The 22,196-nt window shown below is 44.3% G+C and overlaps 1 protein-coding gene across 3 annotated transcripts in view; it reads right to left on the reverse strand.

Annotated features, from left to right (window-relative positions):
* rims2b (regulating synaptic membrane exocytosis 2b) overlaps window positions 1–22,196 on the reverse strand; it is a 93,887-nt gene continuing 71,691 nt past the window's right edge. For all 3 annotated transcript variants that reach the window (XM_079484153.1, XM_079484155.1, XM_079484154.1), the window contains 6 exons: window positions 21,510–21,697; window positions 3,060–3,201; window positions 2,857–2,969; window positions 2,610–2,711; window positions 2,386–2,525; window positions 1–1,910 (listed from right to left, as the gene is read on the reverse strand). In XM_079484153.1, the coding sequence (XP_079340279.1) occupies window positions 1,704–1,910; window positions 2,386–2,525; window positions 2,610–2,711; window positions 2,857–2,969; window positions 3,060–3,201; window positions 21,510–21,697 (892 nt within the window). In that variant the 3' untranslated portion in view covers window positions 1–1,703. The remainder of the gene's footprint in view (window positions 1,911–2,385; window positions 2,526–2,609; window positions 2,712–2,856; window positions 2,970–3,059; window positions 3,202–21,509; window positions 21,698–22,196) is intronic.

Genomic DNA, 22,196 nt, shown 5'->3' on the forward strand with positions numbered 1-22,196 from the left:
TTAGTAAATGAATTTTATTCTCTCAAAACAAGAAACAATTAAAAATTCATATTTTGTGGCAATTTTCCCATCTTCACGAACTGTGTGACTCCTAATTTAACAACCGTTGTGTCCGTTGTGTTTCACAACACATGGGAGAACATTGTCCAGTCTTTAGAGTCTTCATACAGCACCATCCAATGGGAAACTTTTTTTATACCATTTTCTTTATAACAATAATAAAATAAAATATAATTGCAACTTTTTTCCAAGTCAACCTTGAATAAATATACATTTTCTTTCCTTTTTTCCCCTTGTTTTTTTCTTTCATGTGTTTGATTTTCTTTTATTTCCTTTTGAAAACTTCAAGAAACGATGAGTGCCAAGAGGTGGAATGTTGCATTGAATGTCTGAACCATCAGCCACAAAACCTCGATCCCGAGTCCACGGACGATCAGATCAAGGGTCTGGTCCACATGCACTGTACACAAAACTGTGGAAAACTCCCAGATGTCTCTATCAAAAACATGCTGTTTTACTCAGACAGTGTGCTCAATCCATGTTGCAGACCCTTTTCAACATGCTTGCTTTGAATAAATGAGCCATTCTAGTGTAACAACTGAGTTAAGACAGACCCGTAACATAATCTACGGCTGTCTCCACATGTACACAAACATGGCTGCCGCTGAAGGGGGAAATGTACGATTTTCATATAACTTTACAATCTGAGGCTTGCGCCTTACATTGCAATGAATATTGTACATTTATTAAGTTTTCCTCTGCCATCTCTTATTTTTCTCGATAGCTTTTTTCATTAATGACGGCAACACCTGTGTCTGAGCTCTGTAAAAATACAGAAGAATAGTCTTAAGGATGACAAACACATCTTTAGCTTGTTGCATTCAGTCTCTTTGAAAACCATGCACTAGAGAATTTCATATTAAAAATAATACAAATGTTGAAAATGGCTGATCCTGAAATCTTTTTCTTTTTTCGCAAGTTGCAGCCTTGAGGAAAATAACTTTTTGAAACAAATTTGCATTCATGCAAACAAAAAATGAACAAAAAATCCCCATGAATTTCATACAGTACATTAACAAAGAATGTCATACCGGAGCACAAAAGGTCTATATGTTTCTTTCATGATTCTGTTTTCTCCTGAATTAAAACACGAACGGCATATTCATTTACATATTCATCATCGAATGCTAAAGATCACATGGAGATCTGGCTTGTCAGAGTATGAACATCATCTTTCTGAGGTTCCCTTTTCTTAGCCAAGTGCTTCTTTCTTAAAGGAGCTTTTTTCAGAGCTTGGCTCACAGTAATGGCTACAATGCATCGAGTTCTAGTTAAGAAACACCGACATCTCTCTGAATAAAACAGAGAGTACACAGCCAGAATAGTATGATGTCTTCCTTTCCATGTTCCATGTTCCTGTGCTCCATCCACGAGTCAGAACTCTGCTGTGTAAGGCGACCGCATCTCTTCGGAGACGTCCTGTGGCTTTATTTTCCTGCACGTGACAGCAGCATGCTGTTTTCTTTTCGTATATTTTTTTGGCAGAAGGATGCAGGCCTTTTCGCAGCCTCTCATCGAACGGGCTCAGAGAACACAACATCAAGCATGCAGTGTAACCAGGACGTGACCCGTCGAGACTGTTTTCTCTCTGTCTGTAGCTGGAGCTACTCACGCTGCTCTCTACCTCTCATCTCCCTGTGCTGCTACGACCGAACTTTGGAGCGCTCCACGCCTGTTTCTGGAGGTTTACTACTTAAAGGGGCCAAGGTCGGGTCCACCAAAGAGGTGGGAGGGAAGAGCTTGTACCAGCCAATGACCATGTTGGTCAGCTCTAAATCGTCCAATAGGATCTGGGCTGCTCCCATGAAAGATTTGTGGTCCATGCGTCCATAGTCCCCCCAAACAATGATCTGTAAGGGTAGGAACAAATGTTAATACCATGTAATCTGTAATACAACATATTATATGTATTGCAAGATACGATCATTGTTATTTCGTCTATACTGTTTGTTCTAAAAATACATGCCATAGTAGGAAAAATACAAAAAAGAAGATATTTTGAGGAATGTAGGACAACAAACAGTTCTGGGGCACTTTTTCCTACTATGGCAGTCAATGGTGCTTCAGAACTGTTGGTTGCTTACATTATTCCAAAATATCTCTCTTCGTGTTCAACCGAACAAAGAAATGTAAACATGTCTGGAACAACTAGAGGGTGAGTAATTCATGACAGAATTTTCATTTCTGGGTGGAGTGTCCCTTTTAAGATGCCGAAAGGCATGAACGCATGCTTTTTGACTGAAAAATAATTGCAAATAACACTACCCCATTTTCCACATAATTTACTGTAAAAATACATGAATATGGATGCTGCCCTGGTGTTACCTGTAAAACCTTCCCTTCAGGATTCTCCTCAAACTGAAGCTGCTGTTGATAAAGAGGATCCAGTGTTTTTCTTGCTGTCCGTGTTTTCTTCTTGTTTATGCACTTCCCGTTGTCTAACAGATATACTTTAACATAGGGTGCTGCAAATGGAATGACACCAGGATTTAATTTTCAACCACAGAATAGGCCATATTTAAAGAAGAAGACTGGTCGCTTTGGCTTACCTGGCGTCTGTTTGTTGCCTGGTTTGCCCACCAGGCCTCTAGCCCGAATAACTTCCACATCCAGCCTCTCCTTCCGGTGCACCATACCGATCTGTATGTCGCCTGCAATAGAAAGACCACAGAGGACTCTCAGAGCAGAGGAAAGTTTCTTTTTAACCTGATAAAGAACTGCTATAAAGGCTTGATGTGCTATGTTGTGTTGAACTTATCATCTGTGCCAATATAAAATGGAAGTAAGAATACTTACCCATTGGAGGTGTGGCCAATGTCTGTCTCCCTGCCAGTTGGGCGGGGCCAAGACCATCCAAAAACTCAGTGAACTGACTGTCTGACGAAATCTTCACCCCAGGGAAGATAAAACTTTAAAAAGAAAGATCAGTAAATCAGGTGTTAATGTCATGAAACATTTTTTAATTTTGAACTTGAGAAGGCAGAAGTCACAGTACATACTTTCCAGGTTTAGCCTTTTCACCATCTTCTGCGGTCTCTCTACTGGGCTGACGTGTCATTCTGTTCTTCATCTCGATGGCCAATCCCGTCTCCACGCTTCGCTGGATTGCCAGGCGCACTGGCTTCTTCTTCTTGCCTTCCTCTGAAAAAGAGATAAATGAATGAGAAACACACATGAGACTTCTACCCCCACCCCAAACTGAGCCAATAGACTGTTGAGCCGTGAAGTTTTAACACGTCAGGAAGTCAGTCTATGGTTTAAGTTCTGCGCATTAAACCGGGATGATTGTTAAATTCCCAGTGAATATGCATTTGGATAAAAGGTTCACCTTGAAGGTCACTTTGGATAAAAGCATCCACCAAATGCATAAATGTCAATATAAAATAATATAACACATATTGCAGCCATGCATACGGACTTCCTCATGCACATGTCGCATTGGAACACCTGCCACCAAGGTCAAACCCTGTCTCCCTCTCCTTCACAACGTAGCAAACATCACACAAGCTCATCCGCCAGTTCATCTACTTCATCACGGCACAGAACACAGCATCAATCTCACATCATATTGCTCTGAGTATTTTGATTTTAAAAGAGCAGAAGACCATGCGCAGTGTCCTCCAAGCAGCACAGAGCGAGCGATTCTTACCTCCGTCACCCACTTCAAAGGAGTTCATACAGGGAAAGTAGACAGCCAGCGCCTCGAAGGACGCAGACAGGCTGAGTCTGCTCTGGGATCGCTGCATGCGTGTGCCAGGGAGAGTGGCGCTACTATCCTGCCCTTGTCTGCCCATTTTACCAACCCGGCGTCCTCGGACACCTCAAACTACAGTGCGCAGAGCGAGAGAGACCTATCAAAGATGGTTTTGGAGAAATGGGTATCCGAGGGTTTTCATCAGCAGCATGTGCCGCCGCGCGTCTGGTTTCTTTCTCAAGAGTGTTGTTATGCAGTGAGAACGGTATCTGAGACGGTCTGGTCTGCAGCGAGGTACTGCTCATCTTGCAGGGGACTGGGAGGGAGGGCGGTAATGTGCGTGTGGCTTGCAAATGATGCGGCCAATCAGAGGCAGAGGAACTGAGAAGTCACTCGAGTGAGACAGAGCTCTGCCTAGAGATATGTCTTCACACAGACGCATATAAAAACACACGCACATGACTTCATCTGCCACGCACAATAATATGGTCCTTTTGACATCTAGATGTCTTAAATCTCTCGCATTTTTCTCTAGGAGTAGAAATGTTAACAAAGATGTTCATTGAGACAAAGCTACATGAAGCTGGATTTCGCCAATAACAGTCGACAAGCTAACTAAAAGTTTTTTCAGGCTGAAAAAGTGGTTCTTTGTTGTGGAAAAAGGATCTTCAGATTGTAAAAGGATAAGAAGTACATGTTTATAAGAACCAATGGCATTGTTTTTATGGCATTGCTGTGATAAAAATGTAATAAGTGTGGCAAAAAGGGATTTGTGTGTTCAGGATGCGACAAAGACCCTTAAAAAGACAGGGGTCTCAACAATGGACAAACAAATTGCCAGCAAATTCTCATTACCATAGGGACTCTTACTATTTCCCACAACACTCCTTGATGGTTCTCATTACTGTTATAGAAATCTGTACATTAAAACTCTCATGACAATAATTTAAAAGAAGAAAATCTTAAATGTCCTAAAAATAAAACAATGTTTTAACTGTCTACCCCCCTTTTCCGCACTTCTAATACAAATCCATAAATATCTTACAGTGGGTATAAAATCATCACCTGCGCAGAATATCATCTGAAAATAGTAACGTCTCAACCTTCCTATTAAAGTCTGAAGAGAGCTGAATGCAGCTGTGACTCACATCGCTGCTTCAATATCAACACATCTGACATAAACTCAGACAGTGTTAGCCGACACACTCAACACAAAAAGGCTTGTGTGTTCTTGGATAAAATCACGCTTCTCTTGTTTTATTTCTTTTCAAGTACTCCTTCACTGCTGACAACACACTAAAATAAACCTGGGTGGTGGAAATTGGCGTAACGTAAACCACTGCCTCTAGTTAATGCTGCTAATAATAACAAACAGACAAGATGTAAAGTTTGACAGCTCGCACTGTGTGGTCTCAGAGTACCAGTACAAAAGGGTTACAGTGTCATGTAAATACAACGATTATAAAAGACACTGTGTCCTGAATAAGTGTTGGAGAAAGGATATGTTCCCATCGTATCATCTCCTGAGGTTCTGTTGACCCCATGACCTCTACCCACTCCCATCTACAGGAGCAGATAGGTGCAAGAGAGATGAGAATGTTATTAACACCTTGACCACACACAGATGATAAAAATGATATTGTTGTTACACAACAAGTGTTTCCACAACCTTGTATAACCAAGCTTCCAACATCTAGTGAGCGGTCTACCCAGACAGCCTTTTAAGGACTTGTAGGGTCCCACATTAATGACGTACAACAAAATAAGATAATCATCGATTGGAAAAATATATTGTGCACTTCTCGTAGAAGGCAATCCCAGAATGCATTCCAAAAAGTGTAATAAGATTAATTGGACATTATACACGTACTAATGAACTACACAGAGATGAAATAAGAAACAAAATGTAAATGTCACTTTGGAGCTCTATGTTATCTTCGAAAAAGAGATACAGTTCCGTCACCTGACTTTAGCCTAGGTAAAGTGAGCTACCACACAGCAACACCTCAAACACAGGCAACCACACAGCAACACCTCGAACACAGGCAACCACACAGAAACACCTCAAACAATAAAGCATCCACACAGCAACACCTCGAACACTCTAGCAACCACACAGCAACACCTCGAACACAGGCAACCACACAGCAACACCTCGAACACAGGCAACCACACAGAAACACCTCAAACAATAAAGCATCCACACAGCAACACCTCGAACACTCTAGCAACCACACAGCAACACCTCGAACACAGGCAACCACACAGCAACACCTCGAACACAGGTAACCACACAGCAACACCTCGAACACAGGTAACCACACAGCAACACCTCGAACACAGGCAACCACACAGCAACACCTCGAACACTCTAGCGCCACACAGAAACACCTCAAACACTCTAGCGCCACAAAGAAACACCTCAAACACTATAGCAACCACACAGCAACACCTTGAACACTATAGCAACCACACAGCAACACCTCGAACACTCTAGCGCCACACAGAAACACCTCAAACACTCTAGCGCCACACAGAAACACCTCAAACACTATAGCAACCACACAGCAACACCTCGAACACTATAGCAACCACACAGCAACACCTTGAACACTCTAGCAACCACACAGCAACACCTCGAACACAGGCAACCACACAGCAACACCTCGAACACTCTAGCGCCACACAGAAACACCTCAAACACTCTAGCGCCACACAGAAACACCTCAAACACTATAGCAACCACACAGCAACACCTCGAACACTATAGCAACCACACAGCAACACCTTGAACACTCTAGCAACGACACAGCCACACCTTGAACACTCTAGCAACCACACAGCAACACCTGAAGCACAGGCAACCACACAGCAACACCTCGAACACTTTAGCAACCACACAGAAACACCTCAAACACTATAGCAACCACACAGCAACACCTCGAACACTCTAGCAATGACACAGCCACACCTCGAACACTCTGGCAACCACACAGAAACACCTCAAACACTATAGCAACCACACAGCAACACCTCGAACACTCTAGCAATGACACAGCAACACCTTGAACACTCTAGCAACGACACAGCCACACCTCGAACACTCTAGCAACCACACAGAAACACCTCAAACACACTAACAACCACACCTCGAACACTCTAGCAACCACACAGCAACACCTCAATCACTAAAGCAACCACACAGCAACACCTCGAACACAGGCAACCAAACAGCAACACCTCGAACACTCTAGCAACGACACAGCAACACCTTGAACACAGGCAACCAAACAGCAACACCTCGAACACTCTAGCAACGACACAGCAACACCTTGAACACAGGCAACCACACAGCAACACATTTAACCCTCTAGCAACCACACAGCAACACTTCGAACACTCTAACAACCACACAGCAACACCTCGAACACAGGCAACTACACAGCAACACCTCGAACATTCTAGCAACCACAGAGCAACACATTGAACATGCAACCAAACAGAAACACCTCGAGCACTCTAGCAACCACACAGCAACACCTTGAACACAGGCAACCACAGAAATACCTCGAACACACTAGGCCACACTGCAAGACATCAAACACTCTAGCAACCACACAGCAACACCTCAAATACAGGCAACTACACAGCAACACCTCAAACACTCAAGCAACCACACAGCAACACCTTGAACACAGGCAACCACACCGAAACACCTCGAACACTCAAGCAAGCACACAGCAACACCTTGAACACAGGCAACCACACAGCAACACCTCAAGCACTATAGCAGCCACACAGCAACACCTCAAACACTCTAGCAACCACACAGCAACACCTCGAATACAGGCAACCACAGAAACACCTCGAATACTCTAGCAACCACACAGAAACACCTCGAATACTCTAGCAACCACACAGCAACACCTCGAATACAGGCAACTACACAGCAACACCTCAAACACTCAAGCAACCACACAGCAACACCTTGAACACAGGGAGCCACAGAAATACCTCGAACACAGGCAACCACAGAAATACCTCGAACACAGGCAACACCTCAAACACTCAAGCAACCACACAGCAACACCTTGAACACAGGCAACCACACCGAAACACCTCGAACACTCTAGCAACCACACTGCAACACATCAAACACTCTAGCAACCACACAGCAACACCTCGAATACAGGCAACCACAGAAATACCTCGGACACAGGCAACTACACAGCAACACCTCAAACACTCAAGCAACCACACAGCAACATCTCGAATACAGGCAACCACAGAAATACCTCGAACACAGGCAACCACACAGCAACACCTCAATCACTAAAGCAACCACACAGCAACACCTTGAACACAGGCAACCACACAGAAACACCTCGAACACTCTAGCAACCACACAGCAACACCTTGAACACAAACAACCACACAGCAACACCTCGAACACAGGCGACCACACAGCAACACCTCAAGCACTATAGCAGCCACACAGCAACACCTCAAACACTCTAGCAACCACACAGCAACACCTCGAATACAGGCAACCACAGAAACACCTCGAATACTCTAGCAACCACACAGAAACACCTCGAATACTCTAGCAACCACACAGCAACACCTCAAATACAGGCAACTACACAGCAACACCTCAAACACTCAAGCAACCACACAGCAACACCTTGAACACAGGCAACCACAGAAATACCTCGAACACAGGCAACACCTCAAACACTCAAGCAACCACACAGCAACACCTTGAACACAGGCAACCACACCGAAACACCTCGAACACTCTAATAACCACACAGCAACACCTCGAACACAGGCGACCACACAGCAACACCTCAAGCACTATAGCAGCCACACAGCAACACCTCAAACACTCTAGCAACCACACAGCAACACCTCGAATACAGGCAACCACAGAAACACCTCGAATACTCTAGCAACCACACAGAAACACCTCAAACACTCTAGCAACCACACAGCAACACCTTGAATACAGGCAACTACACAGCAACAACTCAAATACTCAAGCAACCACACAGCAACACCTTGAACACAGGCAACCACAGAAATACCTCGAACACAGGCAACCACATAGCAACACCTTAAACACTCAAGCAACCACACTGCATCACCTTGAACACAGGCAACCACACCGAAACACCTCGAACACTCTAGCAACCACACTGCAACACATCAAACACTCTAGCAACCACACAGCAACACCTCGAATACAGGCAACCACAGAAATACCTCGGACACAGGCAACTACACAGCAACACCTCAAACACTCAAGCAACCACACAGCAACACCTTGAACACAAACAACCACACCGAAACACCTCGAACACTCTAGCAACCACACTGCAACACATCAAACACTCTAGCAACCACACAGCAACACCTCGAATACAGGCAACCACAGAAATACCTCGGACACAGGCAACTACACAGCAACACCTCAAACACTCAAGCAACCACACAGCAACATCTCAATCACTAAAGCAACCACACAGCAACATCTCGAATACAGGCAACCACACAGCAACATCTCAATCACTAAAGCAACCACACAGCAACACCTCAAACACTCTAGCAACCACACAGCAACACCTTGAACACAGGCAACCACAGAAATACCTCGAACACAGGCAACCACACAGCAACACCTCAAACACTCAAGCAACCACACAGCAACACCTCGAATACAGGCAACTACACAGCAACACCTCAAACACTCAAGCAACCACACAGCAACACCTTGAACACAGGCAACCACAGAAATACCTCGAACACAGGCAACCACACAGCAACACCTCAAACACTCTAGCAACCACACTGCAACACATCAAACACTCTAGCAACCACACAGCAACACCTCGAATACAGGCAACCACAGAAATACCTCGGACACAGGCAACTACACAGCAACACCTCAAACACTCAAGCAACCACACAGCAACATCTCAATCACTAAAGCAACCACACAGCAACATCTCGAATACAGGCAACCACACAGCAACATCTCAATCACTAAAGCAACCACACAGCAACACCTCAAACACTCTAGCAACCACACAGCAACACCTTGAACACAGGCAACCACAGAAATACCTCGAACACAGGCAACCACACAGCAACACCTCAAACACTCAAGCAACCACACAGCAACACCTCGAATACAGGCAACTACACAGCAACACCTCAAACACTCAAGCAACCACACAGCAACACCTTGAACACTCGAGCAACCACACAGCAACACCTCGAATACAGGCAACCACAGAAATACCTCGGACACAGGCAACTACACAGCAACACCTCAAACACTCAAGCAACCACACAGCAACACCTTGAACACAGGCAACCACACCGAAACACCTCGAACACTCTAGCAACCACACTGCAACACATCAAACACTCTAGCAACCACACAGCAACACCTCGAATACAGGCAACCACAGAAATACCTCGGACACAGGCAACTACACAGCAACACCTCAAACACTCAAGCAACCACACAGCAACATCTCGAATACAGGCAACCACAGAAATACCTCGAACACTCTAGCAACCACACTGCAACACATCAAACACTCTAGCAACCACACAGCAACACCTCGAATACAGGCAACCACACCGAAACACCTCGAACACTCTAGCAACCACACTGCAACACATCAAACACTCTAGCAACCACACAGCAACACCTCGAATACAGGCAACCACAGAAATACCTCGAACACAGGCAACCACACAGCAACACCTCAATCACTAAAGCAACCACACAGCAACACCTTGAACACAGGCAACCACACAGAAACACCTCGAACACTCTAATAACCACACAGCAACACCTCGAACACAGGCGACCACACAGCAACACCTCAAGCACTATAGCAGCCACACAGCAACACCTCAAACACTCTAGCAACCACACAGCAACACCTCGAATACAGGCAACCACAGAAACACCTCGAATACTCTAGCAACCACACAGAAACACCTCGAATACTCTAGCAACCACACTGCAACACATCAAACACTCTAGCAACCACACAGCAACACCTCAAACACTCAAGCAACCACACAGCAACACCTTGAACACAGGGAACCACAGAAATACCTCGAACACAGGCAACCACACAGCAACACCTCAAACACTCAAGCAACCACACAGCAACACCTCAAACACTCAAGCAACCACACAGCAACACCTCAAACACTCAAGCAACCACACAGCAACACCTTGAACACAGGCAACCACACCGAAACACCTCGAACACTCTAGCAACCACACTGCAACACATCAAACACTCTAGCAACCACACAGCAACACCTTGAATACAGGCAACCACAGAAATACCTCGGACACAGGCAACTACACAGCAACACCTCAAACACTCAAGCAACCACACAGCAACATCTCAGTCACTAAAGAAACCACACAGCAACATCTCGAATACAGGTAACCACACAGCAACATCTCAATCACTAAAGCAACCACACAGCAACACCTTGAACACAGGCAACCACACAGAAACACCTCGAACACTCTAATAACCACACAGCAACACCTCGAACACAGGCGACCACACAGCAACACCTCAAACACTATAGCAGCCATACAGCAACACCTCAAACACATTAGCAACCACACAGCAACACCTCGAATACAGGCAACCACAGAAACACCTCGAACACTCTAGCAACCACACAGAAACACCTCAAACACTCTAGCAACCACACAGAAACACCTCGAACATGCTAGCAACCACACAGCAATACCTTGAACACTCTAGCAACAACATACCAACACCTTGAAATCTCTTGCAACCACACAGCAACCCCTCGAACACTTTAGCAACCACACAGCAACACCACGAATACTCCCGTAGCCACACAGTAACACCGTAAAAAAACATTATAGCAACCACACACCAACAACTTAAACCATCTAGCACACACCTTGAACACTAAAAACCACACAGCGACACCGTGTACACCCTAGCAACAACACAGCAACACCTCAAACACCCTAGCAACAACACAGCAACACCTTGAACACAGGCAACCACAAAAATACCTCGAACACAGGCAACCACACAGCAACACCTCAAACACTCGAGCAACCACACTGCAACACATCAAACACTCTAGCAACCACACAGCAACACCTCGAATACAGGCAACCACAGAAATACCTCGGACACAGGCAACTACACAGCAACACCTCAAACACTCAAGCAACCACACAGCAACACCTTGAACACAGGCAACCACACCGAAACACCTCGAACACTCTAGCAACCACACTGCAACACATCAAACACTCTAGCAACCACACAGCAACACCTCGAATACAGGCAACCACAGAAATACCTCGGACACAGGCAACTACACAGCAACACCTCAAACACTCAAGCAACCACACAGCAACATCTCGAATACAGGCAACCACAGAAATACCTCGAACACTCTAGCAACCACACTGCAACACATCAAACACTCTAGCAACCACACAGCAACACCTCGAATACAGGCAACCACACCGAAACACCTCGAACACTCTAGCAACCACACTGCAACACATCAAACACTCTAACAACCACACAGCAACACCTCGAATACAGGCAACCACAGAAATACCTCGAACACAGGCAACCACACAGCAACACCTCAATCACTAAAGCACAGGCAACCACACAGAAACACCTCGAACACTCTAATAACCACACAGCAACACCTCGAACACAGGCGACCACACAGCAACACCTCAAGCACTATAGCAGCCACACAGCAACACCTCAAACACTCTAGCAACCACACAGCAACACCTCGAATACAGGCAACCACAGAAACACCTCGAATACTCTAGCAACCACACAGAAACACCTCGAATACTCTAGCAACCACACAGCAACACCTTGAATACAGGCAACTACACAGCAACACCTCAAACACTCAAGCAACCACACAGCAACACCTTGAACACAGGGAACCACAGAAATACCTCGAACACAGGCAACCACACAGCAACACCTCAAACACTCAAGCAACCACACAGCAACACCTCAAACACTCAAGCAACCACACAGCAACACCTCAAACACTCAAGCAACCACACAGCAACACCTTGAACACAGGCAACCACACCGAAACACCTCGAACACTCTAGCAACCACACTGCAACACATCAAACACTCTAGCAACCACACAGCAACACCTTGAATACAGGCAACCACAGAAATACCTCGGACACAGGCAACTACACAGCAACACCTCAAACACTCAAGCAACCACACAGCAACATCTCAATCACTAAAGAAACCACACAGCAACATCTCGAATACAGGTAACCACACAGCAACATCTCAATCACTAAAGCAACCACACAGCAACACCTTGAACACAGGCAACCACACAGAAACACCTCGAACACCCTAGCAACAACACAGCAACACCTCAAACACCCTAGCAACAACACAGCAACACCTTGAACACAGGCAACCACAAAAATACCTCGAACACAGGCAACCACACAGCAACACCTCAAACACTCGAGCAACCACACTGCAACACATCAAACACTCTAGCAACCACACAGCAACACCTCGAATACAGGCAACCACAGAAATACCTCGGACACAGGCAACTACACAGCAACACCTCAAACACTCAAGCAACCACACAGCAACACCTTGAACACAGGCAACCACACCGAAACACCTCGAACACTCTAGCAACCACACTGCAACACATCAAACACTCTAGCAACCACACAGCAACACCTCGAATACAGGCAACCACAGAAATACCTCGGACACAGGCAACTACACAGCAACACCTCAAACACTCAAGCAACCACACAGCAACATCTCGAATACAGGCAACCACAGAAATACCTCGAACACTCTAGCAACCACACTGCAACACATCAAACACTCTAGCAACCACACAGCAACACCTCGAATACAGGCAACCACACCGAAACACCTCGAACACTCTAGCAACCACACTGCAACACATCAAACACTCTAGCAACCACACAGCAACACCTCGAATACAGGCAACCACAGAAATACCTCGAACACAGGCAACCACACAGCAACACCTCAATCACTAAAGCACAGGCAACCACACAGAAACACCTCGAACACTCTAATAACCACACAGCAACACCTCGAACACAGGCGACCACACAGCAACACCTCAAGCACTATAGCAGCCACACAGCAACACCTCAAACACTCTAGCAACCACACAGCAACACCTCGAATACAGGCAACCACAGAAACACCTCGAATACTCTAGCAACCACACAGAAACACCTCGAATACTCTAGCAACCACACAGCAACACCTTGAATACAGGCAACTACACAGCAACACCTCAAACACTCAAGCAACCACACAGCAACACCTTGAACACAGGGAACCACAGAAATACCTCGAACACAGGCAACCACACAGCAACACCTCAAACACTCAAGCAACCACACAGGAACACCTCAAACACTCAAGCAACCACACAGCAACACCTCAAACACTCAAGCAACCACACAGCAACACCTTGAACACAGGCAACCACACCGAAACACCTCGAACACTCTAGCAACCACACTGCAACACATCAAACACTCTAGCAACCACACAGCAACACCTTGAATACAGGCAACCACAGAAATACCTCGGACACAGGCAACTACACAGCAACACCTCAAACACTCAAGCAACCACACAGCAACATCTCAATCACTAAAGAAACCACACAGCAACATCTCGAATACAGGTAACCACACAGCAACATCTCAATCACTAAAGCAACCACACAGCAACACCTTGAACACAGGCAACCACACAGAAACACCTCGAACACTCTAATAACCACACAGCAACACCTCGAACACAGGCGACCACACAGCAACACCTCAAACACTATAGCAGCCATACAGCAACACCTCAAACACATTAGCAACCACACAGCAACACCTCGAATACAGGCAACCACAGAAACACCTCGAACACTCTAGCAACCACACAGAAACACCTCAAACACTCTAGCAACCACACAGAAACACCTCGAACATGCTAGCAACCACACAGCAATACCTCGAACACTCTAGCAACAACATACCAACACCTTGAAATCTCTTGCAACCACACAGCAACCCCTCGAACACTTTAGCAACCACACAGCAACACCACGAATACTCCCGTAGCCACACAGTAACACCGTAAAAAAACATTATAGCAACCACACACCAACAACTTAAACCATCTAGCACACACCTTGAACACTAAAAACCACACAGCGACACCGTGTACACCCTAGCAACAACACAGCAACACCTCAAACACCCTAGCAACAACACAGCAACACCTCAAACACCCTAACAACTACACATACACTCTAGCAACCACATAGCAAAATCTTGAACAATGAAAAAAATCACATCTATTGTGAATTGCCAAAGTAACATGGGATTTTTTTTGATGATGCAGGTCCTATAAATGATTATTACATCAGTACACCATTAGGTGCTGCTAAATGAGACATATGCTCCTAAACAGCAGTTTGTCATCACCCCATACTGACGTACACATCGCTTCCTCCCCCGTACTGTGTGACTGTGTGTGAAAATCAGAGGAATAGCAGGGAATATATTTTTAGCTGAGTATGACTGATCTGGCAGGATATAGAAAAGTGAACATCTTAAAATATGTGCAGAGTGAGAACGAGCCTTTCGAATATGGAAACATGTTGATATGTTAAGCGGGATAGTGAATAATTTTTTCATCTGTTCTGATACTACAGATATATTTTGGATGGCTGTAAATGGATCCTTGTGGCCAACCAATGATGTGGTTACATCAGGTTAAACCACAGATGTGTTCCAATTTACTCAGACAAGATTACAAAGAATTCAGACAAGATTACAATTTCTTTTCCCATTTACATCCATTGAATAGCTCAGTTTTAGGAAAAAGGAAGTCGAGCAGGTTCGTCCAGCATCGAAGCCGTTTAAAACCCAGCAGTCTTTCCTCAACAGACAGCAACAGGATTTCTGTGAAGTCAATATACCCCCCTGCATGTGTCTACAGAGGTATATCTAGTTAATTTAAATGGGAAGTGTCGACCGGCGTCTCGGAACAGACTCTAATGATTGAACTGTATGACCATGCTGAGCATGTGGTTCAATCCATCTTATCCTTGCAGGTCTTTATGAGACAGAAGGAGTTGCGAGGCATGTCCACACCAGAGGAGATCCCCGATTTCCACCTGTGCACCGTAGAAAGGGACATGCACTTCCTAAAATCTACCCTACACTTCACAGCTGTGTACATGTTAATGTATGTAGGTCAAGACAAAAAAATTCCAAGAAAAAGAGAACAAAACAGTCATTTTTGGACATTAATTGAGATTTGGAGTCAAATGTAGTTTAAATTTTTCTTTTAAAATCACTGTTTGAAGATTAGATACTTCGATTGGAGCATGAGTTGACACAGTCGAATCTTTGCAAAGGTGTTATGCAATGGGGATCATGCCATTTGGTTATATGGGCAGTTGCGCACCAGACGGGCACGCACTGCACCGCCAAAAACAATTTTATGATGTAAAGAAATGGGATATTTTAAGGGTTGGGTACCGAAACCCCCAGCGCATATGAGCGCGAGGTCTGGCTATGACCCAGCGCAGGATCGTATCTCTACGCGTCTTCTGTTATGTGAGATCAGTAAAGGGAAGCCGCATGCCCCCGCAGATGACTCGCAGTTGAATGAATGTATACACCGTTTCCAAACATTTCTCAAATACTGAATATTTGTCCATTTAAATATGAATTAACACTTTGTCTGTAATTGCACGTAGTTTGGCACTTAGTCTGAACATTTTGCGCTGCATGATACAAATTTTTTTATATAAGTAATATAATAAAAATCACCACATATAGCAAGCATGGTGCAAACTTTCGGAGCGCGTCATTCTTTGCACTTAAAAACGTGCGCTTTGATTGATGTTTTTTATCACTCTGCACAAGCACAAATAATATTACTGAAATCAAGCGTATAGCCTCAGTTCTGGCAAGTCACGTGAGTCAAGCTTGCATTAGCCCACATCAGGTGAAGCTAACCAATAGTCATACAACACATTATAGACCGTGTCCTCTTGAAATTGCCTTTCTTAGCTGCTTATCAGCTTCTTTATCCTACCACACTCAAAACCCACCTCCATCCCCATCTCCTCCATATCTGTCAGATAATTTAAATTCAATCCTGTTACGCATCACACACTGTTCTTGTTCCCCAGGTAGGGGGGATTTGTAAGGCCTGTCGTGGTAGTCAAGTTATCGACTTGTCGCATGATATACTGTATAAACTTGACGTCGGTAGTTTTTGGTGATGCAATATATAGCCATTGTGTTTATACTGTATATGCGTTTGTTTACATAAAATGAATGACATTCATCAACAACTACTCCTTTCCGAACAGCCAGAAACCTGGGAGTGGAAATTGATGATCAGCTGAAATTCACAGATCATGTTGGCAGCACCACCAGGTCCTATAGATTCTTCCTCTACAATATTGGGAAAATTAGACCTTTCCTGTATGAGCATGCTACGCCAGTTCTTTTCCAGACTCTTGTCCTGTCCAGAATGGACTATTGCAATGCTCTACTAGCTGGTGTACTAGCTTGTACAACCAGACCTGCAGCGGCAAGAGTGGTCTTTAACGTGCCAAAAGGAGCGCACGTCACTCCTCTATTCGTTAGGTTGCACTGGCTCCAAATAGTCGCACAAACGGAAAAAGTCACTCTCACGCATTTTCTCCGGATGTGTTAGACGACTCTGGAACAATCTCCCTCTTGCCGTGAGATCAGCGGATTATGTATTTGACTTTTCGGCTAAAAACACATCTCTTCCATCAACATCTGACCCATTAGTACTTTCCTATCCTATTTTTAATAAACTTAGCTTCGTATACTGTGGTAGGCTAACTGAGACCAGTCTTACTGTGTTGTTTATTTTTTATTAAAAAAAAGTATTTTGCCTTGTTGTGAAGCACTATCGAGCTTGTGCAGAGGCTGCAGCTTTTGCCAGAGGGGAACTGGAATCCCCTGGTTAGGCCAGGGTTCTCCTGAGGTTTTTTTTCTCCTCCAATGGAGTTTTGGGTTCCTCGCCACCGTTTGCATACTGTTTTGCACTGTTTGCCTGGCCGGGGGGGCTGCTAGAATTGTATAGTCTTATTTATTAAACACTGCATATAGGAATTTATAGTGTGTCTAATATTTGACCTGTGTTTTGACTTGCATAACCTTTTATGTTTTGCTTATAGTCAATGTTTTCTTGTAACAATGAAAATTGTATAAAGCGCTATATAAATAAAGCTGACTTGACAGTGTGAATGACTTGGTGTGTCAAGTCCAGATCCTCCCCTTTGAGGTCTATTGACGGTAGTTTCAGGTATGTGCTGTAGCACGTAGTAGTTTGCTAACCGTTTACATACAAATCCGCATGGCACGATTCGTTTGTTGCATCCCAGCCTGTCTTTTCCACTACGAATGTCTTCTTTGGTTGCTTTACTAGTGGACTTAATGACTGCCCTCCCTCCTGTTCTTTAATGGTAAACAGAATGCTCCGTGTAGGCAACTATTGGCGGGTAGTTTTTGTAATGTATAGTCCTTATACTTTAGTCTTGCAGCGGGTTGTTTGAAGGCTGTGTATCCTGGCCTGTGAACTAATTTCGAAGCTCGTCTAGCCTCGATTGGTAAGTTTAGCATGTGGCCTCTAGTGTGATATTCTTTGCAAATTACATGCAACTATTAGTAACACTGTGTTTTGTCATTCGTATTTGCTGCAGCTCTGTCGTTTTTCTGCTGTGCGTGACACGAACACTTACATTGAAATTACGGAGAGGGACTACTGCTGCTGCTGCATTCTTTGCTTAACCGTGTACTTTATAATTTCACCTCGGGGCGGAGGATCGTCCAGTTTATTAGCCACTGCGTAGAGATTACGCTGTCACTCACTACATGTTGTGATCTCCTCGTAGTTTGCTCGTAGTGTACTTTCGTGGGTAACCTCAGCCCTGTCGGTTGGTGTATTTTGTTTGTTGATTTTGTTAAATGTGTTTTCCTGTGTTCTGTTTGAACCAGTTGTCAGTCACTGTGTTCAATAGTACATTTTCTTTTTGTTTTGTGATTCTTCGTATAATTAGAGTTTTTAATTTCTTTTGATTTCTTTACATTTTTTATTTTTGTATTCTCTGGGTGAGCCTTGAGCTGCCAGTGGAGAGATTTGCCAGGAATAGCCCCGTAGGAGGAGGCCATTTTAAGTGTTTTTCGCTGTTTTTTTAATTCAATGTGTGAATAAACTGCCTACCTTTAATTATAAGAGAAGTAAACCTGTGTGTCCTAAACAAACTTTAAGGTTTACTTCTATTTCCTGGGTGAAACCTTCCCAGGTGGCCAAGTAGATTGGTGTTTGAGCGTTAACCTGTACCGTTCTCCCTTGCCACACGTTGACAGGGTGTCGGTCGTACCGTACGAAAATACCACTGGGCGTCAAACGCATTGTTGTTCTGTTGAAAACAAAGGAGCGCTTGAACAAGACGCTCTACTCTTTAAATACGGAGGTAACGAAAACAGCAACTCAACCGATTAAAAAAAAGCCACATTCCGAGCACAAGAGAAGTCTTACAAACAGTTAAGTTAAATATGTCATGTCACATGTATAAATACACCTTTTAAAAACACTTTTTTGTTCCTTTGAAGGACTATTCATGAACGGAAAAGTCATTCCAGACAAAGAGACATTGTTTTTCATTGCTCAATTGGGCAAGTGTATTTTAAACGGCCATATTATGACATACAATCGTGTCGCCCTCCCCAGAGTTCACATATCAAGGGCTCCGCCTGCCCTAAACTTCATCAGAATGGCTTGTAATGTAAATCAACCAATTATAATTGAGGACTGGAAGTGTCTTTTTATTTTTAATACTTACACCAGTTATTATTTACATTCTAATGTCAATGTCCAAATATTATATTTAAAGGTATTTGTTCTGTAAAAGGATGTCCATGCAATATTATATAATAATATTTAGTCCTTGCATATTACGTATGTAACCTCGGTTCCCTCATGGAGGGAACGAGACGCTGTGTCGAAACTGACGAAAATGGGGTTTGACTTGAATCTCCGATTCTACTTTGAAAAGGCCAATGAACTTGGCGAATGGGACGGCCCGCCAGACTCTGCATACATACGTGTATAAAAGGAAGATGGCGTGCCTATTCATTCACCTTTTGGGGCTGAGGAACTTGAGAGGCGCTCTCGTTCGCTGCAGCGGGCCGGTTCAGCGCTCATGGCATGATGGACACAATGTCTCGTTCCCTCCGTCAGGGAACTGAGGTTACATACGTAACTGAGACGTTCCCTTTCTGTCGGTCTCTTGACGTTGTGTCGAGAGAATGGGGTTCCTGTCGAAAACGCCACGGTGCCGCATCCCTTTGTGCCGACACTAAGCAGCCTAGGCGAGTCACGAATGAGTGTCCTCGCAAATCGTAACCATCCAGTGGTGTAAAAAGACATCAATTTATGTGACCACGATGAGAGGTTCTTACTACCGTCCATACAGGCGGTGGCTTTGCTACTCTAGAGGCGAGTAGGCCGCCCGACACCATAAGGAACACTGGGAAGCGCTACCACCTCGCCTGCGGGGGGCGCTACGGAGACCTAATCTACCGAAGGGAAGAGCATATTTCTGTCTCGAGGTTGGTGCTGTCGCACCCAAGACTACAGCGGCAATGAAGTTGCTCTTTTAGAAATATGCTCTTTTAGACACCTCCGACCAGCTACTGAAACGCCCAGGGGAATCGCAAACGCCATGACGAGTTCCGCTGCTCTTCTAATTGCTCAGCATAAACCTTGCAGGTTCCGAAGTACAAAAAGGTGAATGAATGGGCACGCCATCTTCCCTTTTATACCCGTATGTACGGGGCGGAGTCTGGTGTGCCGTCCCATTCGCCAAGTTCATTGGCCTTTTCAAAGTAGACTCGGAGATGATAGGTTCTCAAGTCAAACCCCATTCTGTCAGTCTCGACACAACGTTGAGAGATCGACAGAAAGGAAACTGTATTTTAAAGGGATGTATAATGAATGAATTCAAATCTATTCAGGCTCAGTTTTATGAATGATTGATTTGATATGCTGAGCCGTGTGCTTTAGCCAACCTTTTGCATAACACTGTAAAAGGTTCAACATTCAGATCGACTGAACTCGCTGTTAATCCTCCTAGTAGCATGGCCTTGTAAACTAACGGTACTGTTTAGCGTGTTGACAAAATGTTTATATACTCTCCTACTTGTAAGTCGCTTTGGATAAATGCGTCTGCCAAATGAAAAAAAATCTAATATAATGTAACACTGTGCTCAACTGTCTTGAACCTGAAGTGCTGTTCCCCAAAGAAAGTATAGAACTTAACTTTTTCCCTAAGGATTAGTCTGTTGTGATGTATTCAGAGTACTTATTGTATTTGCTGCTAAATGTTTATTCACAGGTTTCTATGGAAGACTGCCTTGTACTTGTTGTCCCAGAGCCCTACAGGCACCATAACCTTCCCCAACTATGATACAACGGAGGTTTTTTATAATTTAGAAACCAACCATACTTCTAAAATGGCAAAGAATTATACAAACAAGCATAATTTTTATATAAGTCGCACCCAAAAATCACAATCCACTCACCCTCTGGGTCCAGCTGGGATGTGCTTTGGCTCTTTTTCCCCAGTCCCACCATGGCAGCCATCTTCGCCCCAAAACTTGAACGTCTCTTCTTGTCATCATCCTCATCATCATTTCTACCCAGTGAACACATGTCTCCGCCGACGCTGGAACTCTTTGTGATGTTGGAGCCTGGTGTGGCCGTTTGAGCCCTGTGTTTTATTTTAGATGTAAACTCAATGTCAGCGTGTCACGTGAAAGTTGAAGACAAAATAGGGGTTAAGGACAGAGAGAGGAGGACAGCAGAGAGAGGAAGGGACAGGCTTCAGCTACAGGATTCAAGCTCAAAGGTAAACAGTGTTACAACATCAACAGGTACAAGGATGGAAATACAGCAACATCAACAGTGACCAGTAGCCACTAGCATAAGACATTTGAAAAGGTTGGACAACACGGTTGGTCCAAAGGCCTTATTGTCAATGAAAAACTATATGCTTACAAGAGCAAAGTCAAAAACTTATTTTCTGTTTTGAATTTTAAAGTTGAAACATAAATCAATTCTGAACACTAACATTTTTTTCTGGGTTGCCGAGCTCACCTGCCATTTATTAATGGATTTAACACCTGGATTTATTAATAAATAATCAAAACCCTAGGACAGCGAGCATTAATTTAAGAATAAATGTTTATTCTTAAAATGGCTTTTACATC

This window comes from Barbatula barbatula, assembly GCF_947034865.1.
Source record: "Barbatula barbatula genome assembly, chromosome: 21".
Taxonomy (NCBI): domain Eukaryota; kingdom Metazoa; phylum Chordata; class Actinopteri; order Cypriniformes; family Nemacheilidae; genus Barbatula; species Barbatula barbatula.